The sequence below is a fragment of the Rhipicephalus microplus genome, chromosome 3, assembly GCF_043290135.1.
Source record: "Rhipicephalus microplus isolate Deutch F79 chromosome 3, USDA_Rmic, whole genome shotgun sequence".
Taxonomy (NCBI): domain Eukaryota; kingdom Metazoa; phylum Arthropoda; class Arachnida; order Ixodida; family Ixodidae; genus Rhipicephalus; species Rhipicephalus microplus.
In genome coordinates, this window is record NC_134702.1 from 65326520 (window position 1) to 65349954 (window position 23435).

General features: G+C 45.6%; 1 protein-coding gene across 2 annotated transcripts in view; it reads left to right on the top strand.

Annotated features, from left to right (window-relative positions):
* The window catches only part of Nos (Nitric oxide synthase), a 421671-nt gene extending 398441 nt beyond the window's left edge, over positions 1-23230 (top strand). For both annotated transcript variants that reach the window (XM_075889681.1, XM_075889682.1), the window contains exons 20-26: positions 12603-12775; positions 13981-14191; positions 15518-15605; positions 18187-18317; positions 18776-18927; positions 19715-19906; positions 21186-23230. In XM_075889681.1, coding sequence (XP_075745796.1) covers positions 12603-12775; positions 13981-14191; positions 15518-15605; positions 18187-18317; positions 18776-18927; positions 19715-19906; positions 21186-21290 — 1052 coding nt within the window. In that variant the 3' untranslated portion in view covers positions 21291-23230. The remainder of the gene's footprint in view (positions 1-12602; positions 12776-13980; positions 14192-15517; positions 15606-18186; positions 18318-18775; positions 18928-19714; positions 19907-21185) is intronic.
* Positions 23231-23435: the final 205 nt, after the last annotated feature.

A 23435-nucleotide genomic window follows, 5' to 3' on the forward strand; every position in this document is an offset into this window, starting at 1 on the left:
TTTGTAACCACTTTTGTTTTCTTTTTATTGGTGCAGAGCTTACAAAAATAGAGCAGCTGAGTTAGTGTAAACTTAAACCTCTCCGTAACAAACCAGTTAAAACCGAACGCAACAAACAGCGACTTCCTCTCGTCCCCTTCCCTACTTGTCCCGTTTCTTTCACTACGGCACAATAAAAAGGATATAGCAAACTTTTGCAATATTGAATAATAATAATAATAATAATAATAATAATAATAATAATAATAATAATAATAATAATAATAATAATAATAATAATATTAATAATAATAATAATATCATTTATACATCCTTTTTAAGGCTCTTTTTAAGCTATTACATAAGGCGGGAGAAGAACATCAGTAATAGCATGGTGATTATTATGCCATGGCGGAAAAAGTTTTGAAAAATATAGTATACATGTTTGAATTGAAAAGGCGAAGCATAAAGACAGTGCAACAGGTATAAAACAAATGTTGTAAATGCAGTTACAAAAGAATAGTACGACTGTCATTCACGAAATAACTGGATAATGGCGGCACATTAAGGTCTTTAAGAAGACGCGGGAGAATGTTCCCGACTTTATTGGAATCTCTTTCATATTATATGTCTTCGGGTAGCGCGTTCCTCAGTTCAATAGCAGTCGATAAGAAAGATTACTTGAAGGCTAGAATTCGACGGGCCAAAACCAAGATGAAATTGTGCGCGTTCCTCAGTTCAATAGCAGTCGATAAGAATGATTAGGATTACTTGAAGACTTGAATTCGACGGGCCAAAACCAAGATGAAATCGTGAGGCACACTGCTCGGGAGGAGAGCTGCGGAAATCTTGAACATCTGGGGTTCTTTGACAGGCGCTGACATCGCACAGCACTGGGGTCTCTTGCACTTCATCTCCATCTAAATGCGACCGCCCCGACCGGAATCGAACCCGCAACCTTCTGGTAGGCAGCTGAGCACCGTAAACACTATATACACCATCGTGGCGGACTGGTAAATAAATTAGCTATATAGCTCTGTTAGAGCGCCGCCGCATAGCAACTGATGAAAAGCAATACTTCAAATTAATCTTGCTAAAAACAAAATAGGTTTGCTAAAAATTAAGGTCGGGTTTTCGCGTACATCGAAAACCTGCGAGGAGGAGGAGGGGGGAGGAGGATTGAAAGAGGAAGGCGAGGGAGGTTGGCCAGTTCTCAGACCGGCTGGCTACGAAATACTGCCTAAACACTGCCATTACAGGGCGTGATTCAGCGCGGAGAATATAACTCTAACACACGTCCATTGCTTAGGCTCTTAAGATGATGGGAAAAAGGTATGCTAACACGGAAAAAACAAACAAAAGACAATAAGGGCACTGGTCTTCCAATGAATAACAGCGATCTTTTGTCCTGTTTTCCTTCCGAGTCTGCGTGCGTTTTGTTTTTAAACTTCGCGTAATCGCTAAAAGTGAATCTAAGTACAGCGTTACAACTAGCCAATCAAACTGCATAAAGTACCGAAATATACAGTTGCGTCGACGCTACAGCTCTGGCTAAGTTTTTTTATGAATAGTATAAGCCCCCTCCTTTGTCTGAGAACAGCTACGTCATGAGGGTAAATGCCGTACACGGCACGACTCGCAAAAAGCGGATTAAGTCTCTCGTGCACCCTGCAGCACTCAGCAATTTATTCAAAAAAAAATGAAAAACGTGCAAACAATAGAACAGAACCGATCGGAGAGAAATCGTCCTAACGCACCTGCGTGAACAGAACTCCAGGTGGTCAAAATTTCCGGAGCCCTCCACTACGGCGTCTCTCATAATCATATGGGGGTTTTGGGACGTTAAACCCCACAAATCAATCAATCAATCAAGCACCTGCGTGAACGCCGCTTCCGTGGATTCTTTTAATAAGCACCAAAAAAACATATTCGTCGCGTACATTGCAGGAGGCACGTCGCATGTGCGGATTTAGCTCACCTACATTCGGTTTTTCTTTAATATTATCTCCTGTTCTGTACCCACTCCTGCGATAGCCCTGTAGCGCGGCTGTAGTATGTGAAAATAAATAAATAAATAAATAAATATAGCGTGTGCTTTATGACGTGTACGTGTAGCAGAGTTCTTGTGTTTACTGTTTATATCCATACGGTAGTTTTCTTTTTATATATAATTATGTACTGCGGCAACCTAAGAAAATTGGGGGACGCTTAAACTTCGCCTTAAACACACACACGCACACGCACACACGCACACACACACGCACACACGCACACACGCACACACACACACACACACACACACACGCACACACACGCACACACACACACACGCACACACACACACACACACACACACACTTATTCGTGGCTATAGCCCCGCCGCGGTGGTCTAGTGGCTAAGGTACTCGGCTGCTGACCCGCAGGGCGCGGGTTCGAATCCCGGCTGCGGCGGCTGCATTTCCGATGGAGGCGGAAATGTTGTAGGCCCGTGTACTCAGATTTGGGTGCACGTTAAAGAACCCCAGGTGGTCTAAATTTCCGGAGCCCTCCACTACGGCGTCTCTCATAATCATATGGTGGTTTTGGGACGTTAAACCCCACATATCAATCAATCGATTCGGTGGCTATAGCAAGCTTGTGTGGTTATATCTTTAGTGTGAATTGTACTATCGTGAGCGATATGAGCGCGTGGCGAATAGCCTCGAACCCCACATCTGCTGATTCGCAGCGGCCGCTCTCAGAATCAAAGTGGAAAGGGTGGCGCACTTCCCCTTGCTGTCGACACTCCCGCTTCGATATCGTTGCTGAAAAATGCAGCTTACAGCATGTCCGTGGCTGCTGGCGGGGACATGACCTCACATCAACGCGCACAGCCACAACCAATCAGGCTGTGCAGCTACGAAGATATCGGCTGTGACGTAGCCTGTCGTGATGCGCAGGCCGTGCTTCGCTGAACATTTTGATGCGCAGCCATGAACATCTTTCACTTTTGTTCTCGGTGCGTTTTCTTTAGTGTTATCATTGCTAGCAGCCGATGGCACATGATCAGCTGCCGTTTCAGAGCAACACGCATGCCTAGTGCGAACAGTCAGTGGAAGAGCGCCCTCCTCTCCCCCTACTGTTTCGGCAGCGCCATCCACGCATCGCGTTATCTCGGTTTTGAAGCCATTTGCCGCGCGCTTGCGTGTTCGAGCTCATATTGCCCACGATAGTACACCTTGCCAGGTGCTAAATGAAGAACATGTAAGCGGACTATCGCTAACTCAAAGTAAACTGCTACCTAAAGCAGTACGACTGTAAATAGAACACATTATTATACACATATGCCAAGTAAATATGTACCTCAAGTGCCGCAATACGTAAGCCCGATATTTCAAACTGTATTATGAATGTTCATTTTCATGAACACAACATTGCACATGCATACATTCCGGGACGCGCACTTGTACTTGCACAATCATTCAAGTTGTTGTTTTTTTTTTGCAAGAATGTATTATTTTTGCGGTAACCACATATTGGATGCACAAGGGCTCATGCACGAGTGTTGTATATAATGCACAAAGTTTCTTAGGTGAGCTGATTGATTGGTTCGTGATTATTGTGAAAAAAACAGCGTGGACAACGGAAAAAAAATATATATACCGGGCACAGCCATAGTCAACGTCGAGATAGTCAGAGCTCTCCTGTACGTAATTAGTCCCGTTGTCTGTTGCGCATAAGTCACATCTTGCATGTTTGTAGGAAATAAAAAGGGGGACGGGTTTCTTAGCCTCTTGAAGCATGCACCATAATGAGCTACGTATACGGCTATCTCATAGGTCCGGAAAATTTTTGACTTTCAGGGATTCTGTAGCGCCCACCTCAAGTATACATCGCATGTAGGCTTCTGTTCTTTTCTTTCTTTTTTTCTTTTTTTTGCGCCTGGATACTTCCAGAAATTCAGCCAACGACCTGTAATGCACATGGAAAGCTGTTTTTAGTAGTACTTTCGCACAGTAAAGGGAGAATATGACAGTCTTCGCTTCTTTAAATGAGAGTAATGCTCGTGAGAACGGCACTTTCAAAAACCACGTTTTGACTTTTCTTTTTCTTTTTTTTTCCATTAGAGAACTCTCTTGTGAGAATACAGTGCCTGCACTGGTTAATGACTTCACAAGGTAGGCTGAGAGAAAGCTTAGATCTGTAGCATTCCCTTGCCTTTCAAGTACGCACTTACGTTAACACGTTTGTTGTTGCGTAGCAGTTCTCTTGACTAACTGTTCGCTGTCAATATAAGTGATTGCAATCAAAAATGATTCATTTGCATGTTTAATAACCCCCGCTTTCTTTCCTCCCTTCTGTGGATAACTACCTCACTTTCTGCAAACTGTTATGAACGAGGTAGTCACCATTTTCTAAATATCTCAGCCTTTTTTACATGTTCTGACTATTATAAATACAGTTTTTTTCTGATTTAAAACTGATACGCGTTACCTAAAAACATGCATTCGCAAAGTTTTAAATGATTTACAAAAACATATTGATAACTTTTTGTGTTTTTTATACCATACATGAACTAGCCTCACTGAGGCTATTTCATGTATAAAGCATAAAAAATAAAAATTGAAGGCAATGCTCACGCATTTCTCTGGCGTTTGCCTCCGATTCACCAGTAAATTATAAATATTTCCGTTTCACCGAACATTTCGTGGTAGTCGCACACCTATTTGAGCTGTCCACGTCGGATTCCGAAAATATTAGAGAAACAGAAAAGTATGCCAGTTCCAGAAACGGCTGGGTAAAAAACGGAGTTGTAGTAGTTTAAAAGATATAGGGAGTATGGGCGAAGGGGAGGATGACACTGGTTAAAGGTCGTTTTAGATGTTATCCCGAAACAATATCGAAGATAAGAAAGATTAAAAAGCGCAAAAACACAGAACACACAGAAATACGCATAGATATATCGCTGTTTTCTGTGTATTTAATTTTTTTTTCTGCGCTCTCTGTTCTTTCTTAAGCACGAACGAACACGCACTAGCATCAATCTGAGCTAAGTATCAAAAAGAACCGAAGAAAACCTTCTTTAAAAACGGGAGTACAAACTTCGGCCGGCTGAAATACACCCCCCGTAAAAAGCGCTGGTTATGCTACTGTCACCTATTACGTCTGCAAATAGCCAGGCAGCTGTTCTATACCGTAAGTCGCCTCTTCACCCGTGAACCGATTTAGCTGTCCTACACATTCCTCTCCGTCTTCGCGTTTCGCAGCTCTCTTTTTTTCCCCATCTATTTGTAACCTTTATCGTCCCTAATCTCTATCCAGATTTAACTACTTACTTCGAAATCTCCCAAACCTTTATTTCTCGCCTTTTTCTTCGTCTTCTTTCCCCGGCGCCCTTCGCTTCCACATCGTTCCCTTAAATAGTCCTGCCTCATTTGTCATTCTCATTTTAGGCTGATTAGCTGTTCTTCGCGTCTTAAAGCTCGCCCGTACCTAAGGACTCGTGCTTTTGCTTCCTTTCGAACAAGCTATAGAACTTCGTGAGCGGACACGTGGCGCCTATGACGCAAGACAAGTACTCATTTTGTATTTATATGCACGTAGATTTTCTTTTCTTTTTTCGTATTTACATACCTTGGCGCTTACGTATTTTTGTATCTGATCACTTGCATTCAGTTTAGTGGCTAGCTAACGCGCCCAAGTCATTATGCAGCAGCTTAGCCTCAACCCAGGTGGCAGTGTTTAAGGCGAGCCTAACGCCGGGACTTTCCTAACTTCGAAGTGGGCTTCACTGCATTAATGCCCGCGATGAGGCAAAGCCATGCTCAGTAATGCGGCACCGAGAAAAAAAAGGCGACGCCAAGTCGTTGAGAAGACCTCAATGAATATAGGGGAAAAAAAGCGTGGTGTAGAAGAACAGTGCGGATAACAATAACCATGCTTCGTTTACTTGTCAACGTAATGAAACTGCTTGGTTTGGTGAGCCATACTTTTTGAAAACGTGAATACTAAGACTTTTATTTTTCCTACTGGTCATTGCTTCATAAATACGATAGGTTTTACAGACTTTTCAGTTCGTGTGCCTACACAAACTTTTATCTAGGTTCTTCTTGTTGGTGCCAATAATAGTATTAGGCTTTGTGCTAGCTCATTTTTCGCTATTGTTTTCGTGATCGTCCTGTTAAATTACCCTTTGTTCCTAAATGCACATGTTGTATGACACACATATCTTCATTTCGCAAAAAAAAAGACTGGTAGTTCTCTGAATATTAATTACGTCATTTCATTTATAACCATAAAAAAGGGGCGCCACACACAACATGCGAAAATTGTTGGCGAACACAGAAATGACACGGAATCGGTGAACGTATGTATGGCCGAATGTTTAGTCACAGAACTCGGCCAGTACCAATGTCTTTCTAAATTATGCATGAACATCTAAATTTACTGACGCCTAATCGCGTTGAAGTAAACTGGGCTCTGCACCTTCTGAAGACGCGAAAACTGGTGCATGCCAGACTGGCTTGCACTGCCAGCGTTTGTGGTATCACCACTTGCTTCTCCTTGTGTCCAGTTTTTGCTCCCCTAGTAACATCGATCTGGGGTATGTATCTTTGTGCGAATATGTGACTAATAGAAAAATAAATAACGCCCTTGTTCAGGCAGGCAAGTGGCAAGTCAAGATCTGTCGGTAAGTCAAGCGCTGCCGCTAAGGAGAAAATGAAGGAATGCAAAAACAGGAAGCCATGGCAGGTTCGCCAGATACCAGTGCGACTCACTAACTACGCTGAGGGAGAGAGAGAGAGGGAGAGCGTAAAGATGGGAAGGAGAGGAGCGACAAAAGAGGAAAGAAACCGTTAATCAGCACGTGGGCATGTGCGTAGCGCTAAAATTCCAATCCCCCCCCCCCCCCCGCCCTAATAGAGGTCCCTGTTAACGCTATTCCTGTTTCATTTACAAAACTTGCCCCGCCGCGGTGATATAGTGGCTAAGGTACTCGGCTGCTTACCCGCAGGTCGGGGGATTGAATCCCGGCTGCGGCGGTTGCATTTCCGATGTAAGCGGAAATGCTGTAGGCCCGTGTGCTCAGATTTGGGCGCACGTTAAAGAACCCCAGGTGGTCAAAATTTCCGGAGCGCTCCGCTACGGCGTCTCTCATAATCATATCGTGATTTTGGGACGTTAAACCCCAAATATAAATCAATCGATTCACAAAACTTGCGGGACGCTTCAGGTTCGCCATCAAAACGAGAACGCGATAACGTAATCAGTACACGCGCGCATCGCCTTATCAAGTGATATAGCTTGCTGCGGTTTTTGTTTGGCGGTTTTCGGTGCATGCCTCAACCATGCCGCGTTGTAATGAACGATTCTGCACGTAACGTTTACCATTTCAAACTATGATGATGATGCTCATTTGTATAAATGTTTCGAATATTACTAGAATGACAGCTGAAAGCACGAGTGTTAGGTGCTCACTGTGATATTATTGATCCTTTTCCGATTCAGCATCCGTAAGGCTATACGCGAACGTGCGTTTGAGCGCTTGATTGATTGATTGATTGATTGATTGATTGAGTGATTGATTGATTGATTGATTGATTGATTGATTGATTGATATGTGGGGTTTAACGTCCCGAAACCACCATATGATTATGAGAGACGCCGTAGTGGAGGGCTCCGGAAATTTCGACCATCTGGGGTTCTTTAACGTGCACCCAAAACTGAGCACACTGGCATACAACATTTCCGCCTCCATCGGAAATGCAGCCGCCGCAGCCGGGATTCGAACCCGCGACTAGCGGGTCAGTAGCCGAGTACCTTAGCCACTAGACCACCGCGGCGGGGCCCTGCGTTTCAGCGCTTTTCGATGGGTGGGCCTATAGAACACCCACTCGTCGCGCAAATCGCATGGTTTCACGCTTGGCATGATTCTACGCTTCAGCCACGCAATTTCGCGTTCTTTGAGGTGACTTCTTCCGCAATACGACATTCATATTTCCTGTGTGTGTGCTTTTTTAATCGATTTCGTTCAATACCATGGCTCTGTGCTAGAACAAGCTCGCCAGCAGATGGCCTGGGTTCGATTCTCATTTAGGCCGAATTTTTTTACTATTTATTTTATTTGCATCTTCATTATTTTCTCGCTCAAGGACAAGATGATTTTTTGATCACAACCAACAATGCCGACACTGACACTGACACCGGAATATCTGCGAAACGAGTTCTTCAAATGGATACTGTACAAAAATTGGAAAAACTGACGAAACTTCGAAATCCCGCTGGGCAGATGCCACTGTTCCGATAAACGGAAGTGATTTCTCGTGTTTTTAAATGCGAAGCATGTTTTAGTAAACTTCAGCGACTTTGGGCGTATCTATCTATCTATCTAGACGCTTACGTTTGGGTACTCTTGTGGTCACCCCCTTAACTTGGCATGAACCAAAATTAGCATGGAAGGGTAAGAAGGTTTGAGGAATGTGACACGCTGGTGAAGACATGAATAATGTCACCATCCCGTCACGTACGTAGTCAAACACTTCCTGCCAGGCAGTGGCACATACTCACGGGCGGGTATGTGCCGCTGGTAAGCGGGTATGAGCCACAGGTGATTGACACTTGGTATCTACCCAAGAACGACGAGAACACACATGAGCAGTTGTAACGCGTGCGCAATAAGCAATACCATACCCGACATAGGTAACGACGACCCAACGAAGGCATATAGAATAAATGTCAGTGTTGAGAATAACCTGACACAAGCAGCGTTGGCCACCCGACAAATGCAATGAATAAATTTCATGGTCGCAGCAGGAATCGAACCCAAGCATTCTGCGTGGCAGTCAAGCATTCTTCAACAGAGCTACTCCAGGTCCCGGAACTGCTTTTTAAATAGACGCTAATCTTCGTGAACCGTCAAAATTGGTTGCAGCGCTGCCTACCAAATTTTATAAATATTACATATGTACTCCTTTCATGCAGCCATCGCATTTGGGTTAACGTCACTTGTGGTGAGGTGCCATGCGCTGAAATTGATTTATGTAGCAGTGTCATGGGCCAGTATTTTCAAGAGCATCAGCGCTTCATATCAGCTTCTGGTGTTGCTAAAACAGATTTCTAGCTCACATTGTTGTGCAAGTGAAATACTGGTTATATAAACATCTGCAACTCTTCAACATGTGTCTCTGCGTGCAACATTTGTACATATATTTAGCATTTCATCATGTGTCGCCCAATAAAACAATGCAACACGGCCACCTTCCCTCCGCGTGCCTCGCATAAAGTTGATTCCTAGATACGTGGGATCTGCTGAATTTTTTTAAGCAGTTGGTTGTATTTCTGTCGGATTTTCAACGGTCGGCGGCAGCTCACGAGCGCGAGCCGTCACGTCACACTGGATTCATGTGTTCCTATCATCCTCTTCCTTTTTGCCACCTCTCCTCTCATCCCACTTTTTCCCTTACACAAAAGCGCTGGTGTTTTGCCCCAGACGGAGGCATTGTTCACTGCTGTTGCTGTTCGCAGCGGTTTTGGGAACCTAAGTGGTAGTTGAACGACTCGAGAGACACGGGCGACGGCTGGCATTGTTGACTTGCCCGTTTCGAGTGCGTGTGACGTCACCTAACGTCACTTTTCCTAGTTCACAGCGCAACCGCTAGGCACGACAGTTTGTGAAAAAAAAAGCATTACATTATTAGGTTCCCGTAAATTTTGCCTGGAATGAAGGTTGTCTTAAATAATTGAATAATAAAGTTAATTAAAGGTGTTGTATGTGTCACTCAATCGCAGTGACAAAATTGCAGCAGTGCTTGGATCTAATTTTCCTCCATTCATCACACGTCCGACATATGAAAACTTAGCACTGAGTATGAGCATGGTCAGCTGACCGGAAATTAGGTCATACGCATGCAGTGTGGTGGTACAGCTAAGTTATATTTCTCATCCCTGTGCAGTTATTTGGCACTGCCTAAGCGATACCCTACGATATTCAGCCCAACGGCATGGGGGCCTCGCAACTTTTTCTTAGCATTTAAAGTGATCATGCGTATATAATTATCGCCTTCACTTGGTTTACACTTTTTATCATAACAATAATCTTCATCGTCGCATGCACGATAGCGTGTTTAATTACATTATTTATTGCATTATGCTTCAGTACCAGAATCATCCTCCATTTGTTTCAGAAATTTATGCAATGACTTCAGGGCCCCTAAAGTACATATTGATTGATATGTGGGGTTTAACGTCCCAACCCTAAAGTATATATAGACTGAACGCAGGCGGGGACAGTAACTTCTACAATGGCATCAGCTTGGCAAAAAATCTCTTCGCCTTGCTTAGCTATTGCAGATTAGTTTTGAAAAATTCTCCCTGTCACTCACAGGAAACGGCGGAAAACTATTTCTAAAAACGCCTGCAAGAGGACTTTAGTGTGTTCCACGCAACACTTTCAGCTGCGCTGTTTGCCGGTCCACAAAGACCTGCAGCGAATAATGTGCACTTCAAATTTTTTTTTCGGGCCTCGATGAATCGGGTTTCACTTTTCCGGCTTTTCCAGTCTTTCGAGAGAGTGCCTTGTATCTCTCTAACTTTCTAGAACAGTGTACGGCTACTGGCTTTTTCTGATTTTTCTGTTAGTCATCTCATCCCATGATCAGTACTGCTAAAATGTTGTCTATTGATCGTATATAATTGTCAATATTTTATCTTTTTCTCTTTTTTATAGTTAAAAAATTGAGTTTCAGCTTTTCCGCAGTGCTACTACAGAATTTCCAAGAAATTAGTGCCTTCACTGTGACAAAAAAAAATAAGCAGTTGTCTTTTCACGGTTTATTTATCGAAACGTGTTTGGAACGAACTATGGTAGCGAAGTATATGGGCCTGTAAAACGCGTGACCAAAATTCAGCAAATGTTCCGGACGATGGGATCCGAACAGAAAAGACGTATTCTCTTGTCACAATCTCCTCTCACGTAGAGTCTCCTTGTATAGTGACTGCACTACACAGAAAAAAAAAGAGAAAGAAAATCTTACGAGGACGAAATGAAACGACTAGGGTGAGCTCTGAATGTATTTTGTTTCGTGCTTGTCTGCGTTTTTTTTTTTGCTTGGTTTTATTTTATTTCAGTTATCAAAAAAACGCAACAACACAACACTTTCATCAAGTGCTTTTCTTGCTCATTTATTTTCTCACACTGATGTTTCATAATGTGTTTCTTCGAACGACATAAGTATAAAGCCGCTCGGTAGTTTTTCTTCTGCTTCCATGTTCGCAGTGCACGCCGGTCCTTTCTCAAAATTAAAACGTTTTTTCGCTTCCGGCCATTTCGGTGGTTTATTTAAGCTGCGAGCGTCAGATTATAAATGTTCAGTTGTAAGTTTCAAAGACATCTGCACTGTTCATTCGTTGTGATGGATCACCGACTAGGTCAGCGTCAGTCAACTCGACCTGAGGAGATAAGGTTGAAGTGGTGCGTGATATCGCGTTGTTACGGCAATGATTATAAAGCTCGCTTTCTCTCGATACTAGTTTGACCGCTTGAAAGTATTAGTTTTCTCATCTCGAAAAGTGGCCCCATTCGGTTCTCTCGAGTCACCGGAGTGCCTCTTAAGTTTGGTGAATAGGCGAGCATTCGCCGCTTCTGGAGGCAGAGAACTGTTGCCTCCAGGTATATCCACCACTGAATAGGTACAAACATGCTTCCATATTGTGCTTGGCAGGACAAACTATACATATTCACTGGAGAGGGCACACACTATGTGAGAATTGAAAGCCCTTGGGGCAGCCAAAGCGCAAAAAAAAAATTAAGGCAAAGGTTTTTGTGCGTATTCCGCTTACTGTCTCTGTGTTTAATAATATATTTTTTGCGATATATGGGCAGTCTCAGCTGGTTTTTGCCGTGGCCCCCGCCGCCTCCGTCATATACCTTATATGTGTACGCATCTGCATTCAGCTCCCAGCTCGTCGTGATGCGCCAACGCACGCTTATCTTCTACGCGTACTTCTCCCCGCGGATTGGGAGGAGGGGTTAGGTGTTTATGTGCGTGCGCTTATCCTTCGGTGGGGAAAATCGCGCGCCTTCGCCTTTCATCTGAGAGATATCGTTTATTGGCGGGGCGCACAAAGATCACTTCACTATTTGCACAGGCCCCGTTTGCAAAAATAGCGCGCTTTTCAAACACAGAGAAGTAGCAATTGCGACCCTTGTTAGTTCGTACTCATATCTGTAACTGCGATTACGTTTCGTGCGTCGTTTTTTGTTTAAACAACGCGTTAAGCGTCGATCTGTGAGGTTTGTTATTTAGCTATCGTCCTGTGTGGGTTGTTTTTCTGCGTCATTTGTGCGTGAGCAGCGCGCTACACGTTTGAATGCGCTAGCCGTTGGCAGCATTACATTTCAAGTGGTTGCTATCGCATTCATTGCTTCGCCCTTGTGGCGAAACCGTGACTTTTTTTTTAATCTATTTTCATAACCCTATTTGATCGCGTACTGCCAGCACTCGCTAACGTTGGCTGAGTGCCATCTGTTGTTATACAAGCAACATCGCCTTCCTTCGTACCTCAATCCAACAATTGAGCGGCGTGCGGGTGTTTCAACTACGTATAGGCGTTACCACACATTGCGTTTACGTCTCCCTACGTAGGCGAGCAAAAGGAGACGTGGCAAGACAATGGACGCCTGCCTCCGTGCTCGCTGCGCGTAGCCCTGCACCGCTACCTGGACATTACGACGCCGGCATCGCAAGAGCTGCTCAAATACTTGGCAGCCATGGCCTCGGACGAGCGCCAGCAGGAACAGCTGCAGACGCTCGCAACGGTGAGAGAAGCGCTCGGTCATCAATCTGATTATCCCTCTCTACTGCGCAGAATCACGATAAGAGACGCGAGGAACATGACTCGACGCTTGTAACTAATGAGCAACGTAGGCTCATCAACGTTCGAGTAATTGTTTTCACGTCGTTATAGGGCGAGAAAAAATGGAGGTTTCGCACGAACAGACGCCACCCACGCCGAAAGCATAAGTATACTGACGAATGCGGTGAAATGAAAAGGAAGGAAAGAAAGGTTCAGAACGATGACTCGTGGTGAACTAAGTTCTGGCCGTCGCAACCAGCCCCCCTGTGTAGCTTCTATAGCAAAAGGTGGCGATGCAAGCAGAGAGTGGTAACCCCACCTCCTCCTCCCCATTCTTTATGAACTCAATAAAAGAAAAAGAAAATGTCTGGACATTCGTGGAGCAACGTAAGGCAAAAGCTAGCTCATAAGATAATCTTGAAATGTGTTGCAAGGTCCATTTAAATATGATCAGCTTCACCTTAATTGATTCCGTTCGGTAACAGCAAGCGAGTTGCTGTAGACAGGTCAGATGAGAGTACCTGAAATATTCAGTTTCAAAGTCTTTGTAGCAGAAGATATGTTTCGATGACAACGTAGAAACATATTGCACAGCCGATTTAATCAAGAGGGACGCTGCCAAAATATTTACAAGGTTATGTGAAGCCTACCGGGTTTACTCGCCCGACATGTGTACAGATGGCTAATACTCGGTATCGCTGTGTAGTTATGGCGATCAATATTGCGAATACAATTGTAAGTGATTGTTGCTAATGCCAAAGCATTTCGATAGCACTCTGCCCCGACTTGTCAATGAAAATTTACGCAAGTGTATGTCGCGTGGTCAAGAATGAGCTTGTATCCGCCACGGGGACTACGGTGTCCTTCTGCAGACCCCGAGGTCGTGGGTTCGATGCCGGCCGTGGCGGTCGCATTTCTGTGGAGGCAATATGGCTGAGGCCCGCGTGTTGTGCGATGTTAGCGCGCGTTGAAAAAGACCAGATTGTCGAAATTTCCGGAGCCCTCCACTCAAATAGTAATTTAGGGCGTAGTTCTGGGACGTATAAAACCCCCCAGACACAATACTACAATCTTATCGTTAGCACATCACTTTGTGGAGCGTATATATACGCTTCCCTGTTAACAGATCGCAACGCTAATACCCAGTGCATTTTCGGGCGGTTGCAGAATCTGGAGAGGTACGAGGACTGGAAGGCGCAGAAGTTCCCGCACCTGTTGGACTTGCTGGAGGAGTTTCCTTCGGTGCAGCCGACGCCCGAGCTGCTGCTGTGCATGCTGCCTCTGATCCAGCCGCGCTTCTACTCCATCAGCTCGGCGCCCGAGGCCTATCCGGGACAGATACACCTTACTGTGGCCGTGGTCACGTACCGCACAGAGAGTGAGTCGGGATCCACTTTCCTTAACTGGACGCGCCTCTTCATTAGCGCTAATTGGAAATGAGTCATTCGCTGAAGACCCCTGACGAGATTCTTACCCTGTAAATCAACGGAGCGAGCCATTCGAGCTCTTCTCGAACATTGTTCCATTGCTTATTTTTCTATTTTTTTGCTACGTCAGCCAAAATATAAGTTGGAATTTGCATGTAATCACGTTTTACTGTCTATTCTCGTCGTGAAATTTCGCCGTGCTCGTTCTCTGCCTTTTTTGTATTTTCTGTACGCAGCTCAACAGGCCGAGAACAATGTTACCTCGCTGTGTGCGCACAGGGGCGCTGACAGTGCGCTAACAATGTGCACACGAGCGTAATAAGTTTAAATAAATAACACTAAAGTTCTATCTCGAGTGGTTGGTTGATTTCTTGGTAGTGAATTTGTCGGCTCGTTACATCATCGACTCTATCGGAATAGGATTATCCAACAGAAGAAAAATAGTTGCGCGATTCTCATAACAATAGACACGAGTGTTTTAAGGCTAGCCCACTTATAATATTTTCAAGTAAAATACCATTTCCGAATGCTCGGGACAGCCGTAGAAATCTAGCAAGGTATGTCCCGTCGTGCGCTGCTCTCTTATGGCACGATCACGAATTAGCACCCTTGTTTTTCTTTCAAGCAGTTCCGGTCAAGCACTTTTGGTTTTCCGATATTTAAGAAAAAATCTTCAAAAAACAGAAACTGATGGTTCTGGTCAAGACTCGATATATATGTAATATCGGAGCATCATTTTAGTTAAGCTAATAAATTGTCAGGATAGTTAATGATAATTCATTCATTTTATAGAAAGATTGGGGAGAAGCTGTGTTCATCACGGCACCTGGCGGAGAACATCTCAACCACGTCCTTCTTTATATATGGCCTCCGTGATCCGCTTCAGCACCTCGCGAAACGCAACGCCAACCGAGACAATACATTGTGGAAGAAACCAGCGTCGTCGTGCAAGCGCTACAGTCGCTCAACCGAGTCAAGGATTAGCATCGCCTCCGGAACTTTTATGTCATTATGGCTTCGACATTAGGCAACTGTATGAGAACTGTTCGAAACCAGGCGTAGGAGTGGAAAGACAAACGCGCCTTAAAAACATCTTGACACTTGAAATATTATTCGTGCAGTTATAGTTTCACTCGTGGGTGGCACTAAAGTGCAGCTGTGATGAAAGTCGTGCCGAATTTGTGAAATTTCACGGTTACACAAAAAGCGCTTGTTGATCACAGGATCATCGTAAGCATAGCGGCTTATACCGAACATCTTTCAACTCTTTCTTTCAGACGGCACAGGCAAAAAGCACTACGGTGTGTGCTCTTCGTTCTTGGACACAATTGAACCAGAAGAAGAAATTGCTTGCTTTGTCAGAATGTGAGTCTTTTTTTTTCATAACGTCTTCATTATAGGTGAAAAAAATTGCGCTGATTTGTTGTATATACGGGCTGTGTACACGATAGAAGAACGTATGTCTAAGCCACGCAAATTTGAAGCGAAGTTTGGTTAGCATCAGCAAAGTAGGTTTTGACAAAAGTCACCCAAGTGTATTAAGTGTACGGTGTTTCTTTTTTTATCGAAAATTAATATACCAGAGGGCAAATGATGAAATGAAGAACAAAACTGAAAGGAGTTCATGTTCACGACATTCATTCGAAGCCTTCCCACCCAAACCATTGCCATTTTTTTTTTCATTTCCCGCTTATTATTTTGAAAATTTTGTTTTCGGGGCATATGCAGCTTTTAGTAACTCCTTTTTTTTTCGTAATGCACATAGATTGCTAACATCGCCTTCATTACGGCCGCTCCCGTAAGGTACCATAACGTCATGAAGAGAAAGCGGGACAGTATACGACGCGCCTGCTGGGCGCAGCGACAAATACATAGCAGGAGTTCTCACGTAGTCACTTACGGAAAGCAAAGCTACGTACATTCTGTTTCACAATCAGGGGAAATCTCGGAGCGCACAACAAATAGTTACAGACTCTCGAAGAGCCTGCGAGAGCTATCTTGCAGGAGAAATCTCTTCATTGGCTAATAGACTTTTAAAATTCAGCATCAGGAACCGCGATCCTACCCCAAAACGTCTTATATGGACTCCAGGACATCAGGGTCTACAGGGTAACGAGGCTGCACATGCAGCGGCCCGCGTGCTTACTTCCCGGGAAACTCCCCGTTCCCCTGATAGACCTGAACGTTCCACACCTTTAACACGGTTTCGAGAAATCAAAGAATACTACATTGAGCAACGCCGCTTGTATCCCGCACCAGCGAAGGGACTCTCGAAAACGGAGGAGCGCATCCTGTGGCGACTACAGACAAACACGCTACGCTGTCCAGCCATACTCAAATATTACGACCCAAAAATAAATGGGCAGTGCCAGTACTGTATGGAAGTGGCCAACACTTACCATATGGTCTGGGCCTGCCAAATTAACCCAAAATTAACCCCCTTTCCCAACGCCACCAAAGAGGACTGGGAGACGACCCTACTCAATAGCTCCAAACTAGAGGAACAGCGAACTCTAGTCCAGCGGGCTCGGGTGGCGGCCTCGACTAATGACGTCCCGGACTAGGGATGTCAACCAGCCCGGTGGGGATAAGGGCTATCTGGCACAGCCAGCATCAATAAAGGTTTTTTCCTCCTCCTCCTCGGAGCGCACGGCATCGCGGTGCGACCACCGCTGCAGTCGTGCGCAGGCGCGGCAGATTGCGCATGCGCAGGCGCTTGAGGAGCGTGGCGTTGAACCGCATCGTCTGCGACATGTGGTGCGCGCTGGCCAGATTGGCGGACAACCTGCTTATTTCGTCGTGTCTGCGGGGAACCAGGCCGACGTTCTGTACTTTTCGTTGTACGATGACAACCTATCAGCCTTCGTCGGCGATATTGGGGTACTACAGACAGTATTTGATCGTTTTGTGGGGTTTGACGTCCCAAAACTACCACATGATTACGAGAGACGCCGTAGTGGAGGGCTCCGGAAATTTGGACCACCTGGGGTTCTTTAACGTGCACCCAAATCTGAGCAGACAAGCCTACAGCATTTTCGCCTCCATCGAAAATGCAGCTGCCGCAGCCGGGATTCGATGCCGCGACCTGCGGGTCCGCTGCCGAGTACCTTGGCCACTAGACCTCCGCGGCGAGGTTATAGACAGTATTTGACAGCATGCTCTGTTTGCTGTTTTGAAACACCGTGGTGCTTAGTGCGTTCACGAATATTTCTTGTTCGTGTGTGAAGCACAGTACACGCTACGACGGGAAGACCACAATAAACATGTACCGTGCGTGGTATTTTTTTTTTCGCGCTGAAGAAAAAGGAAGCACACTACAGCGACTGTCATGCAGCTATGCGGATTCAACACAATAAAGCAAACGAGAACGAGTTCGGTAATGCTGTAAGCTAAGATAACGACCTGAACGTGCTTCTTCTCGATGGCATGCATGTCACGAGGCAGCATTCACTCGCCGGCGCCGAATTGCACGTGTGAAGCTTCCAGATTCTTTTAATGCGCCATCATGTCCCGAGCAGCTGTGATGACGGCGCTCGATTTGGACGGCGGTGAGACGTACAGTGACGCGATGAGCGATATCGGCCCAGTTCCCGCAGTAACGATGAAATTCGCCGGCTGCCCGTAAATGCGGCCAGAGCGCGCTGCCGTAGCCGACGACGCGGTTCAACCGTACAGCAGCATCTGCGCATGCGCGTGCTGCTGCCGGTGCGTGACTGCAGCGCCGCATCGCGGTGCCACGCGCTACGAGATTTTCTGTAAGTGTGAAACAGATGAGTGATCGAATAGGGTGTCCTGGATCTCATTCTGGCCACCATATTTCAGTCGCCGTATGCAAACTATATACGTGCAGCGTGGGAAGTACGTTTTCCTCTGACTTAACATCCGCCGTCTTCTTGGTAAAGCATATATATTTATTGAACTCTTATTTATCTTTCCCGACGACCAGCGCTCCAAACTTCCACCTGCCAGAACAGAAGAACGTTCCCGTGGTGCTCGTCGGACCGGGGACGGGCATCGCCCCCTACAGGAGCTTTTGGCAACGACGCTATTGTTCTATGCAGGGTGTCTACCAAGAAGGTATGCACGCATTATTTCGGCAAGCACTACTGCAGGTAAACAGGTGTGTTACATAACTAACTGATCTACTCGTGATCATTTCGCGCGATATCGGCAAGAAATACCTGCGTCTAGCGATACTTTGGAATACCTGCGATGGACGATCTTTTGGCCGACAACGTCGGCAAAGAAACACCGAAGGTCAATAGACTTCATGACGACCAAAGCATGCACCTGATGTATCATCATGTGCTTCACGGTTTCCCTTTTCACGTGTTTGCCGTCATAGGTGCATTTACAGTGCGTACGGCAAAAAAAATGGTGGAAGCTGCATAGACATGGAAATACTCAGATAATGACATAGTTCATTCACTTTTCCTTAAATGGGAACGACTGTGCCCCCCGTGTAATACGCAAAAGAGAGCATGCGATGCTTATGACTTTACTTGAATATTTATTCAAAACACTTTTTTTTTCAGGGCAACCATTTTACGAGGGTCAGATGGATCTGTACTTCGGATGCCGCACAATGGAGTCGCAGCTTTACGCTGAAGAAGTGCAGACAATGAAGGCCGCCGGAGCACTGCGAAACGTGTTTCTCGCATTCTCAAGGGTTCCGGGACAGAAAAAGGCGTGTATCCTGGGCACTGTGGTAATCATAGAATGACGCAGATAAAGCGAATTTAGTGTAAGAAGTTGGTTAGTTGAAGCGCAGTACCTACAAGGTACTCGGGTGCATAACTACAAAGTACAAGGTGCATAACTACAAGGTACAAGGTACAAGGCGCATAACTCGGGGCTTATTATATGTAAAGAATAATGCATCAATAAACATGTGTGTTAAATGCGAATTTACACCGAAGACAGTTAACAGTCTCTCAAAAGCAAGTTTAGTTAAAAATTTCTTGCAATGTCGGGGTTAAGCGTCCGTTGTAAAAAAAAAAGATTTCTTGAAATGTTGGAAGTGTAATACTGGATTTGCAATGCTGGTGCTCCTGTTGTCTCTTTTAGTACAGTGCCCTTGCATGGAGACCAGTGTTAAGGTGTGCTGGCTGCGTTGAATAGCCATTACTAACTCTATCTTAGGCATACGCAGGTGCGTGGGAGGGGGGGGGGGGCACAGGGAGCCTTATGAGTTGCCTAAAAAGAGGGGGACACTAAACCGGCACCCTAGATTGACTTTCTTTACATCTGATGAACCTTCACCCCCGCCCCTTCCCCCGGTGGGCAACCCTGCGCATGCTTCTGATCTTAAAGACCCACGGACAAGGAGAAATGATAACCCTGTCTCATTAGAGAATTTTATAATAGCGTACGCAAATCTTTACGTTTGCATTGCGCATGAAGCGCACGCAAACCTCCTGCAACGCCCACAAGCTTTCCATATGGTATTCTGAAACTCCATATTATTTGTGCAGTGCTATGTCCAAGATCGGCTACACGAAAGGGCCGAGGAGTTGTACAAGCTTCTCACGAAGGATAATGGCCACCTGTACGTCTGCGGCGATGTTATCATGGCCGATGGAGTCAACAAAGCTGTGCGCGCCATACTGAGAGACCAAGGGAACATCTCGGAGGAGAAGGCCGAAACGCTCATGGATAAGCTCAGGGTGCGTGTATAGCGTCTTGTTCTGAAATGCTCTTGACCATATTCACTGTTTGAAAACAAAAGGCTAATCACATGAGTCTAAGGCCAACCGCATGGCTCATTACCAGTGAGCCATGGATTATAAGCTATATGCTCGGGAAGTTAGATTGTGAGAATGCCATTAGCTTTATATATCGTGAAAGTGTACGAGCTCATTCCTCACGTTCGCTGTGACCGCATTAGTGCTAGTAGCTTTTAATGAACTCGTACAGGCTTAGTGTGTACTTATACAAAGACTCCACGTCAGATTTCCCTTTAACTTCAGTGGTGCTCCCAAAGCCTCTTCAATGGATGCCATTTTTAAATAACTGGTACAAATCAGTGCGTACAAAGGTAAATGGGGAACAGAGCACTAAGGAAAGTTAAATAATACGCAGACATCCACGTCAACTTGTTTTACGGCTTCTCAATATCGTCAATATATGACACAAATCGCAACAAGAACCGTATTTTTTTTTGGGGGGGGGGGGGGGTCATAATTAGAGACATTGCTTCTAGTGCACACCAGGCGCACTAGAAGCAAAGGTGGGTACGTGACACGGACGTAGTCGGGTTTTTTTTTTGTTGTTGTTGTTGTTTTTCTTTGTTTCTTTGTACTTCAATATAACGGCTTTTACGAGGTTAATGTAGCACAATCACGTGACATGCAAATTACCTGTTTTAATAGGATAACGACGCCGCAGGCACGTTTATGACATCTGCGCAAGAAAAAATCACAGCGTCCCTTATGTGTTTGTTCATGACGACCCGAAAGAGAAAAAAAAATCTGTTCCTTTTTCTTGCCAGTCGATTGTATTGGTCCGTTAGCCCCCGAAAGTTTTCTGCACTTGGCGTGGTTCTGCACTGCATCTAAGATGGAATGCATTGCAAGTTTTCGGCTCCTCACGAGTGTCTGGTATCGGTCCACCTATGGCCAAGTGACGTTATGTGACGACGACACCACGTGAAAGAACGTTAAGTGATGTTGATTCGACGTTGAGATGACGTATGGAACTTTGGCGATCTGCGATGTCGTTATGACGTCATATGGGGACCTCATCATCACACGATTATGACTTTCTTGCATCACTCGTGTTGACGACGACCGTCGCTTTTCGTGTCCCATGATGCCTCTAAGGCTATCACCTTCATAACTAAGGTATACCTGCACGTGATCTGTTGATAACATATGTTGGTACTGCAACTATGTTGGTACTGCAACGTGGAGGTTTCAGTAGTTGTGCTTCTCCTGTGCGATGCAGGAGGAGAACCGCATCCACGAGGACATCTTCGGCGTCACCCTGCGCACCGAGGAAGCAACGAGAAAAAGTCGGGAGGACGCCAAGCGGAGGAGCACCCACAAGTGACACCCGCTGGCCGGCCTGCCCGACTCCATTGGCTCGCTCACTTTCTCCAGGCTCAGGGCCATCCTCACCAACTGCACTTCGCCGGGACACGCCAAATGACGACACCTGCCACCGCCACCGTGGAGGGCGGGACAACCTCTTCATTCCTCTTGTACATCCTCCCTTCCGCATTTGTTTTTTTTTTTCTCGCCTCACGCTAAGCGTTCTTATCGTCTCGATGGTGCAACCTTATCCTGCAGACAATTAAACTTTTGTCGTGTCATTCTCGGTCGAGAACACGGAACCAACAGCTGCAACGCGCCATGGTGGTCTAGTGGTCTTGCGCTATCCCAAAGGTCAAGCCATTGAATCCCGAGCTTGTCGGCCGCATTTCGATGGAGGATAAAAGTTAGAGGCTCGTTTATAAAGATATAGGCGCACGTTAAAGAACCCCAGGTTATCGAAATTTCCGGAGCCCTCCACTTTGGCGTCTGTCATAAACAATACGGGATCTTCGACTGCAAGGCCCCGACAGTTATTGGATTTTCATTTTTAATGTGTCTTTGAACGTGTCCTAATTAGACGCATGTTCACAAAATATGACACCGACTGCTACGGGGCCCACTGTTGCTTCACTGTACCGGCAGTGACACGACAAAAGTACACAACATTCTTAGATCTAGTAAGCAACCGTAGATGTGCGTACTCGTCGTTACGAGCGCAGGACGCCCATCAGTTTGAACGGGAGAAAGGACACTCGCTCGAATGTCAAAGCAACGAAAATTTGCGTGACCATATTACCAATGACAAAAGAAGTGCAGCCTGTCCCATCTCTTTTCGATTATGGGACATATCTTGGGTGTTATGTCTTTGTCTGCAGGATTCACTGCACCATCGGAGCTGTCGTATGCGGATTAGTGTGACTGTATAACATGTTCCAAATCATCTTATACCCGCGACCTGCTCAGGAACACCTAGAGCACATTGCGAGTCTGCGCACATCATACGCCATGTCATTTGTCGAACACGTGCTACTAGGCACTCTCAGTAGAGACGTGCTTAATAGTGTGTGTATGTGTTATGTCGTATGTAATAATACGGTATTACGTTTTGCCAACGTACTTAATACGCAGAAGGAAACCCATGGCACACGGAACCACAGGGTTACGTTCGCACGGTGCATAAGTATGTACGATCTGCTATTGTTAACTCAAGAAGGTAAAAGTTTGTCTAACGACACGCTTCTCAGCGATCCAATCTTTCAAACCCGCTCTGTTTGAGATCAGTGCTGCGTCGTACACGTCACCGAAACGGCAAGGTTTGAAACTCGCTTTTTTGTCTGTGCGGGGTGGACCCCCATGTCTAGACTGAACTTTTGCAAGTCTGATTCGCACGCCTAGTCGGACTCAAGTTTGCGTACCGCCACGCAAGACCGCCCTTGGATAAGGAAGGTTTTCTTATCTTCTTCTCTAGATATGTGCACGTGGCCACTGACCCTGAACGGGAAGAGGGGCTGCCGTTGTGGAAAATGCTAGACTTCAATGATGCCCTGTTCTGAGGTTGTGGTGTCTGTTCTGGAGAGATAGCTTGTGGAACAAGCATGATAGCGGCCACTCCATCTCAGCTGCAAAGAGGGCACAACATATACAACTTGCTCAGATGCGTCACTGTCAACGTGCACGCGAATGAGCGTCTGCACGCTACTGGACTTGACTGTCGTACTGCAATTCGTTTGTTCGTGAGCATGGTCCTTTAGAATTGATTGATAACATCCTTTAAGCCATATTCCTAGAAATAAAATTTTGTAGGTCAACTAATACAGAAGGATCACAAACCCGCACTTCGATATCTGGTTTTTTTGCTGCACTTTTTCGTGCATTTAGTAAGTGCATGTGTGACTTATGGCATGCGTGAGGGAAGGATTCGAAAGGCTGTGCATGAATATTTACTTCCAAACTTGACCTTCACATGAAGAGAAGATCTAAACGTGATGTCTCGCTGCTTCATCACGAAGTGGCTTCGTTCATTGTCGCTTCCTTTCCCCTGCCCCGCCGTGGTGGTCTAGTGGCTAAGGTACTGGGCTGCTGACCCGCAGGTTGCTGGTTCGAATCCCGGCATCGGCGGCTGCATTTCCGATGGAGGCGGAAATGTTGTAGGCCCGTGTGC